At 33.0% G+C, this 14,404-nt stretch overlaps 1 protein-coding gene across 1 annotated transcript in view; it reads left to right on the forward strand.

Annotated features, from left to right (window-relative positions):
• Positions 1-4,629: 4,629 nt before the first annotated feature.
• CNOT6L (CCR4-NOT transcription complex, subunit 6-like) overlaps positions 4,630-14,404 on the forward strand; it is a 48,984-nt gene continuing 39,209 nt past the window's right edge. Inside the window, exons 1-3 of the mRNA XM_004681194.2 lie at positions 4,630-4,747; positions 7,105-7,291; positions 8,435-8,520. Coding sequence (XP_004681251.1) covers positions 4,636-4,747; positions 7,105-7,291; positions 8,435-8,520 — 385 coding nt within the window. The 5' untranslated portion in view covers positions 4,630-4,635. The remainder of the gene's footprint in view (positions 4,748-7,104; positions 7,292-8,434; positions 8,521-14,404) is intronic.

Consider the following 14,404-nt stretch of genomic DNA (forward strand, 5'->3'; position numbering starts at 1 on the left):
AAGAGCTCTTCAGAACTACTTCCTAGCAATTTTCAGGTATTCAGTACAATATTGTTTAGTTACCATTTTGAAAATATATATGTTTGGTCAATTTGCAGATTTTTCTTTTCCTTTGACCGAGCTGTGTCCTTTCACAAATACCAAATTGTGCGGATTACCATAACTGTATTATAATTCTTAATGGTGGTAGTATATACATCCAAATGTATTTCTTTTTCAAGAGTGCTTTAGCTTTTTTGTATACTATGTGTTTATGTATAAACTTTTAAATCAGTTTGTTGATTTTTACATGGGTAACTGGTCTGAAGAGGAGATGAAAGATTAATTAAATCATGAAATAAATAGTAATTTGACACCCACTCAAAGAGATGAGCAAGTACAGATCGAGGAAATAGAAAACAGGTTAAACCAACAACTTTAAAAGATAGGTGTAAGGGAAGAAATCACAGTTCTGGAAAAATAGATGTTGAACATTTTAATCTAATTATCTCATGTAAGTCAGATAATTAGATTGTATTCAATATTGTTACATAAGTGGGAGGGACTAATCAAGAGGCAGTAAAGCATTGTGATTATTAGGTCAAGTAAGTCCTAATTTTCAGTGATAAGACAAGTATCATAACTTTTGGTTGTCTGAATCAATTACCAATGAATAAAATAAACCTTGTCTAATAGTAGCATTATTTTGGAATTTTGAGTGATTGGAAGATTTATAATCTAGGTCTCCTGTTACATTGCAACTGCTGTTGTTTAGTGATGTTTTAAAATAGGGGAAACATTTCTGAATGTGAAGAAAAAGTTATATTTTAATTCTTTCTGGTTTTGTTTTCTCTTATAGTAGTATGACAAGTAAGATTATGATCTTCCTTCTTCACAGAGTCAGAAGTTCCCTTTTATGTGTCTTTGTGGATTACTTTTAGAAAGAAGTATATTGACAATGTTCATCTCATTTTCATCCTGAGGCTTTCCTCTCCTAAGTCTGTATATTTTGTTTGGCTGAATAAAGGGGATATGAAGTAGACCCCAAAGAATAAACTGATTAAAAATAAGACATACTGAGACCAAATATTTCTAAAGTCCAAAAGAATCTTGTTACCACTGTTATATGGTTATTTGGATTGCCAGTAAGGATCATAGAAGAAATATGATCTGTGTTAGTAAAACACTTATCATTACCTTAAGTTAAGTGTACTGATTATGTTTAATCACATTTTCATATAGTAGGCCATTTAAAACTTGTCATTCTTGTCCTGGAAATTCTACTTATCCTTTACTATGCTACATGTTAACATTACATATTAGCTTTATCCTTTATCATGGGGATGCTTTATTTTCCTTTGTATTTATTTTAAAATAGTGATGATAGAAGCAATGCAACTATCCAATGATGGGGAAAAAGTAGTAAGAAAAAAGGTAAAGAAAAAAAATTACAAGAAGAAATATCAAATTCTTTATAGAATTATTGATATTTGAAAATAAAATGTTCTATGACTGTATTTTTTATGTAGTAAAAGGGAAGCCACATGAGGGCAAGGATATTGTTCATCTTGTTTACTGTTGGAGACCTTGTGTTTGCCATAATAAGTGATAATAGTAGGTCTGAGGATATATTTGTTGGGTAATATTAAAATGATCAGAAACAAGAGAGTACAAGAAACAAGAGTTTGACGGTTATATTTTGATAGTGATGTGTGACTTTATATTATAAGACATGGATTTTGTTTAGAGTAGCGACAGAACAGAAACTCCCATGAAAACTTTGGGTTATTTTTGAATATTTGCATTATTGTCATCTGTGACTATACATAACATGAAATTTCAGATATGTCATTGAAGACATCAGAAAGCTATGTGGAGTCTTTTTTAGTGCTAAAATGAGATTGAGGACTTGGAATTTAAAAAGATTGAGTTTGAGAAGGGGCATATAGTTTACTTTATTATGGTGATCAGATTCCCCAGAATAAATTAGGTTGCTATAATAGTGTGATTCACCGGGAACTGATGTAACTCTTTGAAGCACCAATTCAAAACCTGCCTCTTTGGTAATTTGAAAAAGAAGAGAGAGATTGCTAGGCTTTCCAAAATAAAACATTTCTATTTCTTTGATGAAAAGTATCCATCACTTAGTATATAAGAGTGGACTGACCTGTATATGAGCTATTAGAAACCATAATACCACCTCTAGAGATTTAAAGTGTATTATCTTTAAATAAGTCCTTATATGTCCCCACGGTGGAAAGTTGATGCTGAGGTACTGAGCTCTCTGAGAGGGGATATAAAACTGAATAGGAGTAAACGATACCAAATTCCTAAACATTTGGAACAGTAGTGATCACTAAAACAAATGCCTCTTACAGAAATAATTCATAGTCCCCTTAAGACAGATACTGGGAGCCTCCCTGGTAGCACAAAGGGTTAAGTCTCAGCATTATGAAGCTTTCAAACAGCCTTTACAGTAAGAATTAGGTCCCTGGCCAGCACATGGCAGCAAACCTCTCTGTTTCACCTCCTGCTCCCCTCAGCAGTGTATTTCAAATCTGCCTGTCTGCTCCCCACTCTGCCTCTGGTGACTTCTCTCAATACCCCTTCCCTGCACCACCTGCATAAATAAATAAAATAATTTTTTAAAAAAAGACACATGCTATCTAGTTAATGATTACATAGCCAAGTTAACTTGACCTCTGATCTTAACGCTGTATGTCTTATAAAAATTATGTAAAGTCAATGAAACATATACCTTTGCATATTTAGTAGTTTTTGTCTTCACCTATTCTCATTATGGTTAATGGATAGGTAATATATCTTTGGATCTTTTTGATTTGGTATTGTTTAATCTTTGTTTTTGAAAGTGTTGTATTTATATCCAGAAGTACCCTTGAGGCACATATACCTTATGGTACACAGTAGAAAATCTGAAAATCTTCTTATCTAAAAATAGTATTTTCAGAAGTATTTTATGTAGGTTGAATGTGTTATAAATTGTTTTTCTCCTGTGGAAAATATTATTTGTGCTCTTTGAATATATGGGACATTTATGGAAAATAAAATATGGTAGGTACATTGTCACCTAAATTGTATGGCAAGATCAGAGCAGAAAATTGGAAGCTAATTACTTACTGTTAACAGATGAGCAAACTGAAAAACTTTCTCTTTGCCTTATATAGTAAGGGAAGGAATGACTTTTTAGTTACTCTTTACAAATATAAGGGTAAATTATGGTTGGTAAATTTGGATTGTACTCTAAAAAAACAGCCTTGATTTCTTTATACATCGTAAAATACCTCTAATTTTTCTTAATTTTCTGCATGGTACAATTTCCAGACCACCTGAATGGAGGAGATGTAAACTCTAAACTCTACTTAGAAATACTCCCAAATTGGGGGGGAGAGAAATGCACGGGATTCTGGTGATGGCACATGGGTGATTTGGTGATGGGAAACCCGCGGGAATTACAATCGAGATGGAAAAAAAAAATGTACAAAATGATGTAAAAATAAACTTTTGTAATAAAAAAAAAGAGAAAAGAAATACTCCCAAATTTAAATACTAGGTTTTGGCGGGGGGTGGGGTGGTGGTGGTTCTCTGTTTATTTTATAGAAACAACTAAGGTTGTTTGCTGTTGTTGATAGATCCGAGCTAAATTTTATTTTCTACCTATTACCTAGCAGTACTTCGGTTACCCTTCTTGAGTCATTTGCTCTGTATGTTATACACATGAAGTCACCACTGATGGTGAATTCAGTGCTTATTTTGGTGGTTGCATGAGGACTTACATATTTCAATTAGTGTACCATGCTATTCATCACCCAGAATTCAACACTTTAGAGAGTGAGAACTTGTGCTATTAATAATTACTAAGAATAGTAGTTACAAACCAAGACCAGTCCACGTAAATCAAGATCCATGATCATCCTAATGCTAATGCTTCTGATTGCAAGAAACAGAAAACATATGAAACTGGTGTAAACAAGTGAAATTTAGTAATATCCTAAAAGTCCAGTGTTTTGGTGTACTGTAGGTGTGATTTGGTGAGCACTCTAGCTTTGTTTCTGTATTTTGTAGACTACCAGTTTCTGTGGCTGGCTTCTCTTACAGATTTTGGATATCATGCTAACAATAGTCTGGGCTACAGTTTTCACTTATGACCAATAGCAGAGAGAACTTGTTCCTCTCATGAATATAGAATAAGTCTGATGCCTCCTGATTATTACATATGAACTAGTCTATGTGACAAGGGAAATGTCTTATGCTGATTGTCTCAGATATGGGGTATCTAATTAGTTACCCTGATTCTCTTTGACTAATCAAAATCCATTTAGAAAACTGATGCAGGGTCAATCATCTTGGAAAACAGGCAGCTCAGTGAAGGAGAAAGGGGGTGGGGTAGATGTTCTACAAGTAATTACTGTGTTCACAGTGAAGTCCAGTGTCATTGCTTGTTTGAATTTCCTTCAGGCATCTGTTACCGAGTTCCTGCAAAAACCTAGCATAATGCATGTGTGTTTTCCTTCTAGTGAGAATTGATGTATAAGATAATTTCTTTGTAAGGGGAGAGAAAGCCAACAAGCAACTTCCAACCTGTTTTTCTATAAGGTTGCAAATTATTACTGATTTTTTTTTAACAGACTAATAGGGATGCCAAAGGAAAAATATGATCCTCCAGATCCTCGCAGAATTTATACCATCATGTCAGCAGAGGAGGTAGCCAATGGGAAAAAATCTCACTGGGCAGAATTAGAAATCTCGGGTGAGTAGAATTTGAAACATTTAATCCAGGATAATATGGCAATAATGAACAAGACTTTTACTCTTTTATTTGTTGTGCATTTTTTATTAAATTATTAAGAAAATATAAGATGGTGGTAGGGTTTATCTGTTTTATTCATGATTCAGCGTCTATTTTCTTTAATTTAATACTGTGAACCATAGTTGGCATCTGGAATTCAAAACATTGGGAGTTCATTTTCTAAGTATAGGTCTTTGATATAGATTTTGTTTGGCTTTTACAGAACAATACTTTTGTATATTGAAATATTTGCTATCCTCCTGTCATCCCAATGTTGACAGAGTGGGAAACCTAGGAGCTCTTTATTCTAATAAATATTGTCATATGAGTTTACATGTTTAGAATTTGTTAGAATGTGACTCCCAGAAACTCATAACTCCAATCTAATAGTGAGAAAAACACCAAACTCAAATTGAAGGATCTCCTACAAAATATCTAGTTAGTGATCCTCAGAATTGTCAAAGTCATAAAAAGCAAGGAAATACAGAAAAGACTAATTAAGGAGACACGATTACTAAAATGCACTATGTTATACTGAATTAAATCTTGGGAAACTATGCTGGTGAAATCCAAATAACAACGGTAAGTTAGTTAAAAGTAAGGTACCAGTATTGGGTTCCTAGTTTTGACAATTACCATGGTAATATAAGATGATATTAAGGAAACTAAATGTGTATATAGAAACTCTGTTATCTTGGTAAATTTCTCTAAATCTAAAATTAGTACAAATGAGTTCTGTTTTTCATGAATTGAAATGCTACAGATTATTATATATGTAGAATTAAGTTTCTTTTTTTTCCTCAGACTTTCCTTGGGTAGACTTAAACTCATTTCGAGCGCAAAAATTATCTCTACATTTAGCTAGAAGGTGGATAAGTGGTAATTAAAAGAATGATTATGAAAAAACCTGGGTTTCTCAACCTGATGCCACTGACATTTAGAACTGCATAATTCTTTGTGGTTGGGAATGTGATGTGTGCTGTGGGATGTTGAGCAACATTCCTAGTCTCTACCCTCTATCAGAAGTCAGTAGCATCGCTCTAGTTTTCACAATCAAAAGATTTTCAGATTGCCAATGTCGCTTAGAGAGCAAACACACCCTTGATTGAGAATCACTCAATTAAACCCTGGGTAAAACTGAAATAAGTTTTATCGGACACTCTCTTCATTTGAACACTTTGCTTCCTATGGAAATGCAAAATACTTTTTGACACTTTTCCTGAAGGAACCTATGATAGAAAGAACCCAGGACAGAAGATGTGTTTGAGTTTACTATTTAATAATTATTGAAAAGTAACATTGAGATTTTGTGCTCTCTTCCAGTGTTCTTTTAGTCAAATTTATTATTTGTTAAGTGATACATAGTTAAAATATCATTTTATAGACTATATTTTGTATAAATTAACTAAGGTAATACATCATTTCATACAACCTTGGGGAAAAAATCCTGGTGAAATCCAAATAACAACTGTAAGTTAGGTTCAAGTTAGGTAGAAGTAAGGTACCAGTATTGGGTTCCTAGTTTTGACAATTACCATGGCAATATAAGATGATATTAAGGGAACTAAGCGTGTGTTTAGGTGATTTACTTATATAGTTGATGAATGTTAAAACTCAGCACCTTGAACCAGATCTTCTAACTTTTTCTAATGCATACTCCACTATAGCTGTCAGATATTGACTGCCTGATTTAGTTTAATGTACAAAATCTAAACCAAAGTTGTTAGTCTATAATTGCAATATCAGAAAAATGGATATATCTTTTCTGGGAGTAAACCAATTTTTCTCGTGAATTGTCAACTGTTTTTCTAATTTATAGTAATACTTTTGTCTTTTTAAAGTTTGTAGTCTTATTAAGGCACCCAGATATAGGTAACCCATCTTACATTGGTAATTTTCGTGGTGTATATAAAAAATACTTTTGTTGGACTAAAACTTAAAAATCATTAAGGATTTTTCCACCACAGAAGTTCATTTCAATCCCATTTTCTCTTGAAACAACATGATCACTCTGATTCCAAGGATTTCTTCATTATGCCACATCTCATTTAATACATGGAAGGTCCAGGAGAAGTAGTGATTTTGACACATAAGTGGCAAGAAATGAAAGACTGGACAGGTGTGTTGGGAAACAATCACAGGCTTAAAGTAATCATGGCATGAAATGCAAAATTAAAATATCAAGGACAGTAAATTTTATATAGAATATCTGTGTATATTTGACAGCTCTTCTACAACCTTTTAGTCTTTTTAACAGCACAATAGTTTGTTCTTCATCTTGGGCCTAAAGGTTGATGCTTCAATATTTTGCCTTTTAGGTAGAGTGCGGAGCTTAAGTACATCACTTTGGTCATTGACACACTTGACAGCGCTGCACCTAAATGACAATTACCTTAGTCGCATTCCACCTGATATTGCCAAGCTTCATAATCTGGTTTACCTGGATCTGTCATCCAATAAACTCAGAAGTTTACCAGCAGAACTAGGAAACATGGTGTCTCTCAGGTAAGGAAATATGGTAAAAATGACTCCTGTATGTGGTTTAAAGTTTCCAAATAAGAACATTTTGTTATTATCTTACAGTAGGGTTTCCTCAAGTGTGTGAAAAGCAGGTGATACAAACTGTCTAAAGCACAGTATTGGCATCTATTGAGCTTTTATCCCTCCTTCCTTTGGTTTTAGAAATTTTTGGCTGAAAGTGGGTCTGTTACCACTAAATTCTTTTTATAGACTTGTATAATGGTGGGGCTATAATACTAAATCTCATTTCAGACATGTGTGTATGATATGACTACTCAGAAATAATTGGGAAAATATCATTTACTTACAAGTAAAACTTTCATGAGCCTATCTCTGTGAGCAAGGTATTCTTACATACAACTCTGTAAGAAAACCTTTAAACCTAATGATAAATGATTTCTTTGTAGTTTTTCAGTAGTCTAAGAACTTTTTCATCGAGAAATTTTTTTTAAAGTTTCAAAAATCTTTTATAAATGTTCTTACAATAAACAATTGTTATTTTTCTACCTTATTTGAAAAGTAGTAATTTTAAAAATTGATTGTCATGATTGAAGATTTGTGTTGTTTTTAGACTTGTTTCTCACCATCCCTTACTGTTTGTTTTTAAATTTTTAGTCATTTAATGAGAACTGTTCATTTTTTCTGTAATCTGTCCAGAATTTTATAATCATAAACTCAGATTTTTAGCTATGCTACCCTACCTATATTATCCTGTGTTCTGTGTCTGTTATTTTACATACTATCCTGGTATATTGCTATAATCAGCTATAAAAATTAATATGCAATTACTGTTAAATCCTGAAATTTGTAAAAAAAAATTATATCTTTTCTATGAATTAAGATATGTTCAAGGATACCTGTTGTCTGTGGCTACTGTGACTACCTGTCACTCTGATTTATAACTGATGGGTAACAATGTATAATTCCTATCCCTTTATTAATCTGTGCTAGAGAATGAGTGAATCTTAGAAACAGAATTAATTTTGAGTACTTTAATAATTGTTAAAAAATTTTGGATGCATATATGGAAATGTGCCTTGAATGTGGTTGTAGGGAAAAAAAAGAAAATAATTGTAGATACTTAACAAAGTTTGAAATATGTAACTTAAAAAAATTTTTTTTAAACAGGGAATTGCTTTTAAATAACAATCTGTTACGGGTTTTGCCTTATGAACTTGGTCGGCTCTTCCAGCTACAAACTCTAGGTTTGAAAGGTGAGTGATTTTAAAAAAATAAATAGAAAAGATAGCATTAACCTCAATTATTAAGATTTTCTGAGTCTTTTAAAGACCATTTTGGTTACAACATGGCAGATTTTAGCATAATTTTGAGAATATGACTACTTGTACCTGAAAGAAAAATGATTCTTTGGTATCTATTGGAGCTATAATATTTCAGAATGCTGAAAGATTTTTGTTTGGTTTTTATGTTACCATTAATATTTTATAAAACTCGACATTTCTTTTTAAATCACCACTGTAATTTTTCCTCTTTTGCCTGTTCCACTCTTTTAAAAAAAAAAAACAATGACTTGATAGAGTAAAACTTAATCAGAAAGTCACTTGTCATGTTTTGATAGAGTAGATCAAATAGTATTGACATATGATTATAAAAAGGAAAACATCACAGTAAAAATGAGCTTTACTTGTTAATTGTAATTACTCTAAATAAAATATGTTAATCCTAAAGACCTTGCTCTTTTGATGATCTTATATCAATTGGGATAAAAGTAATACTGATATGTATATAGTGAAATATGTGTAATTTTCTCTTAAAGGATACCACAGGAAGATGAGTTTATTTTAATTCAGATGACTAAATACAATTATTCTGTATTGGTTAAAGATTTCATTCTGTTCATATAAAAACTGAGCATTTTTTCCTTACATCTCTGTACCATTAGTTGTCTCGATACTGTATCACCTGTGTTCTCATCATCATATCCCCTCTGTTCTTCCCTCCCTGTTTTGACTCTCCTTCCTCTACTCTCTTTGCGTGTATGCCTAAACTCTGTGGTCAACTTACTAGTTTCGACTTTTTCTTGACCTTTTGTTTGGTTTCTCTATATTCCACATTTAAGTGAAATCATCCAATATTTATCTTTTTCCTTCTCACTTATTTTGGCTAGCATATGTATATACATATATATATAAGCTAAATCTTATAAATAGAATTGAAACAACGGTCCAGCTAGAATTGGAGTAGGATTATAATTTTTTATAATCTTGGATTCATGAAATATGAAATTTACACTTTTGTACTAAGTATAAGAAATGATTTTTTTTATCTGTAAGAATAATGAGTTTATTTTAATATCTGTCCTAACAGATTCTCCTTCTTGTATTGTTGGAGAACAAATACGTCAATAACAAATGAATAATTTGCTATTGACCTCAGTCACCTTATCCTTTGTTCCAGGTGTTCTTCCTGAAAAACCAGCTGTTTCATTAACTTTATTCCATTTTATCTTATAGAAAATGTTTCTAGAAAATTTATACTAAGTAGCACCAGAATGAGTCATGAATAATCTATTATCTCTTTGTCTTACATTCTTAATTAACTAGTAAAATATTTGTCTTCCTAACAACTGATTTTTGACTGGTCTTTATTCTTGAATCTTGCATCCTTTTGTCTGTGGATTCACGTTTGTAGAAACTTTCTTTTTAGAATCATCTTTCAGATTAGACACCACCCCTGCTTTGCCAACTGTTACTGAAATTTGCCCATCGTCTATAGATATGTTATGGTTGTGTTAATTCTTAAGCTACAGGGGTTTTTGTTTTGCCTTTTTTTTTTAAAGATTTATTTTATTTGTGCATACAGAACTGGGGTATGGGCCAGAGATGCAGGGGCGGTGAGAGGATTCACCAGAGACAGAGTGGGGAGCACAACAGGCAGATCGACGAAGTGCACTGTAGAAGGGAGCAGCGGACCGGTCAGGAGAGGTCAGGAGAGGTCTGCCGCGCCATGTGAATCACCTCTGGGGCAGGCGAGGATTGAACTTATGCGGAAGTGGCTTTAGCTTCTTAGTGCTGTGCTTTAACTGGCTGTGCCACCAGGGAGGGCCTTGTTTTGCTTTTTTAAATATTTATTTATGCTTACAGAATTGGGGTACAGGCCAGAGGTGCAGGGGTGGTAAGAGGATTCACCAGAGACAGAGTGGGGAAGAGGACAGGCAGATCGACAAGTACACTGTTGAGGGGAGAAGCTGGCGGGTCAGGAAATGTCTGCCACACCATGTGGATTGCCTCAGGGGTAGGCGGGGATCGAACTAAAACTGAAGGGGCTCACTTGCAGTGCCTCTGTGCTTTAAACTGTTGTGCAGCGGGGAGGGCCACTGCAGGATTTTTGAATGATAAATACACTTAGGCAGGGATTTTCTTTATGAATCTGTTGTTCTGAAAGTGCCACTTTATGGTTAAATAGATCCAGTACAGAAGAACAAGGGTCTTCTAGAAGCAAATCAAAACCAGAGTTAAAAGAATTGGTTTTATGAAGCAATGGGAAAAATAAACTGTCCCTAATAAAAGATAGCTGAAATTTTGATAAAGTAGCTACTTTTTAGAAATTCTATTTTAAGATTTAAGGTGAAAGTGTAAAGTAGGATATTTGGGTAGTTAGGACATGTGGATCTCTTTAAACAACAGATATGGCCAATCTAGTAATTTAGGATGTTCTCTCAGGTCAATCCAAAGTGTATTAATTTTGTGGGAGAAAAAAAATAAGAAAGTTCTAGCATAATTATTTTAAAATAAATTATAATTTATGTCCTAAGGTAGAAGTCAATACTTCTCTTACAAGAGAAGTTGGTGTTTCTCTTACATATGGGCCAACGAATTGTCCTCAAATATTGGACCTTGATTTCTCAAGTCAATAATTTAGACCTTCAATTAGTTATGAGCATTCTTCCAGAAATTGCTTCTATACCTCCATTGCAGTAGAAGACTCTTTTACTGAATAAAGTTTTTAATTTATGAAATAATATGAATTAATTAAATGTGGACAGTAAACATTTATAACTTTTAGGAAGTAATATGGAACTTATTGCCAATCTGAGGTAGGACAGGATTTAGGAACACATGAAATGAATTTTAAAATCTTTTACAATTAAAGCAACAGCAATAAAAATATCAAACCTTCACTAAAAGATACCAACAGAGAAAACAAAAAGGTCCAGAAAGGGTACATTTACAATACAAAAGAGACAAAACCACCTAAAAAGATCTATAAGAGACAAACAATCCAAGTGGAAACAAGCAAACTACATCAGTAGAAATTTTATAGAATAACATGACCAATAAATATATGAAAATATACTTAATCTTAATAAGATTAATGAGTTTTATTTTGGATAAGTATCTAAAAGTGGGTTGCTGGTTTGTATGGTAGGTTTGTATTAAACTTCATAAGAAACTGCCATGCTTTTAGTAGTAACTGTTACTTTGCATTTTCACCAAAACTATGAGAGGAATTTAATTGCTATACATTTTTGTGAGTGCTTGGTGCATTATCAAAATTTTAATATTTATCATTTTTAAAGGATATGTATCTTTTCACATACTTATCACCTGTAGGTCTTCTTTGGTAAAGTGTCTATAATCTTTTCTTACGTTTATTGTTGAGTTGCTTTTTCCATTTATTGAAATTTAAGAGTCATATTTTGTACTCAAGTCCATATTTTGTACTCAAGTCCATAAGTGTTTTGCAAATATTTTCTTCCCATCTGTGACTATTTTCTGTTTTCTTTACATGACCTTTTAAAGGGCAATTTTCCTTTTTAATTAAGTTTAATTTACCACTTGTTTTTGCTTATGGATGTCGTCTTTGGTGCCAGAGAAATCTTTGCTTCACTTGAGTACATGAATTTTTTAAAAAAATTAATCTTGTACTTTTCAGTTTCACATTTAGGTTTGTGATCTTTTTGAGTTAATTTCTCTTTGCATTGCAAGGTTTGTTTTTTTCGTATAGGTACATATAGTCAGTCCAGCACTATTTGTTGAAGATTCCTTTTACAATTTTGTCAAAATTCAACTGCCCCAAATATATATGAGTATGCTGCCAATTACTCTAGTCTGTTTTACTGATGTATGTCAACACTAAAATGTTTGATTATTATAACATTATTGATAAGCCTTACAATTATATACAATAGTATCCATACTTTTCCAACTTTGTGCTTGTTTTTCAAAATTTCTTTGCCACTTGTAGATGTTCTGTGTTTTCAATACATTTATGATTTCTGCAAAATAATCCTGCTAGAATATTTATTTTGATTATCTTGACTATATAAATCAGTTTGGGAAGAATCAATAGCTTGAGACCTACTATTGAATATTTTGATTCATTAATACAGGCTATCTCTCCACTTATGCAGTACTCCTTTATTTAATGTATCCTAGTTTTTAGCATTGTAGATAGCACAATATTTTGCTAGACATACCTGCTTATTTGATTAGTTGATGTCGCTATGGTACTTCCTTTCAGTGTTGTTCATTGAAAATGTGTAGAATTGCAATTTTTTAAAATACATTGACTTTGTCTCACAGCATTTGTGACTTACTACTTTTATGAACTTACACATACCTTTAATTTGAATAGAAACTTTCACTTTCCCCCTAACATGTATTCTTTTAATTTTTTGGTTATCACAGTGCCTAGTACATAAGGTAGAAGTGATGACAGTGCACACACCCTTGCCTCATTCTTCATTTTAGAGGAAAAATACTGTTTTTCGACATTATGTTAACTACAGGTTTTTTGTAGGTGCTTTTTTGTGTTAAGTAAATTTCCTTCTAGTCTAGCATTTGCTGAGGTTTTTATACAAGTTGAATTTCATTATTTTCTCTGCAGTTAGAGATGATCAGCTAACTTTTCTTGCTTAGTCTATTTATATGTTGAATTCCTTTGATGGATTTTCAAATGTTGAAGCAGCTTTCTCTTCCCATTTTAAATACTATGTGTACATTATGTACTCTGTCTTCAATATGTTGTTGGACTGGAGTTGCTTGTATTTTGTTGAGGATTTATACATTTTTGAACATAAGACATTACTCCAGTGTTTTTCTTATAATGTCTTTGTCCAATTTGGTATCAGTATACTAATTGACCTCATAAAATGCGTTGAGAATGGTTACTAATATTTCTATTTCTGGAAGAGTACATAAGGTTTGTATTTTTGTTTTCTTAAATGGTAGAGTTTTCTAGTACAGTCATACAGGTCTGGAATTGTCTTTGTTGATGTGTCTTTAACTGTGAATTAAATTTCTTGTACTGATAAAGGACATTGTGTTTACCCTTGCCTTATTGTGGTCACTCCAGTGTTCTTTTATTTACTGCTTGCATGTTACACCTTTTTCTTTTGCTTTTTTTTTTTTTTTTTTTTAAAGATTTATTTATTTATTCATACAGAACTGGGGTATAGGCCAGAGGCTCAGGGATGGTGAGAGGCTTCACCAGAGACAGAGTGGGGAGCAGAATAGGTAGATCAACGAAGTACACTGCTGAGGGGAGCAGCGGGCGGGTCAGGAGAGGTCTGGCTCGCCATGTGGTCTCCTCCGGGGCAGGAGGCAGGAGGGAATCGAACTCATGCGGAAGTGGCTTCAGATTCTCAGTGCTGTGCTTTAACCCGCTGCGCCACCAGGGAGGGCCTTTCTTTTGCTTTTAACCTACTTAATGTTTATGTGTGACTTTTGTGGATAGCCTATAGTGACAGTTTTACTTATTCTGCTAATCTCTTTAATAGTCCACTTACATTTGATGTTTTTGCTGATAAAGAATTTGTCATCTTGCTCTCTTTTTTTTTAAATATGTATTTATATCTTTTTTGGTGCATCTGTTCTTTAATGTTACATGGAATGTTTCCTGTGTACCAGTTTAATTCCCATGTTTCTTTTGTCATTGAGTAGTTATCATGGGAGTTGCCATTGGCATACTGGTTTTTAAGTAATCTAATTTGGATTAATATAGCTCCAGTCAATTCCTTTTTTTGTTTTTTTTAAAGATTTATTTATTTATTCATACAGAACTGGGGTACAAGTCAGAGTTGCTGGAGCAGTGAGAGGCGTCACCAGACACAGAGTGGGAAGCAGAATAGGCAGA

Source organism: Condylura cristata, unplaced genomic scaffold (assembly GCF_000260355.1).
Source record: "Condylura cristata isolate star-nosed mole 26May11 unplaced genomic scaffold, ConCri1.0 scaffold00012, whole genome shotgun sequence".
NCBI lineage: Eukaryota > Metazoa > Chordata > Mammalia > Eulipotyphla > Talpidae > Condylura > Condylura cristata.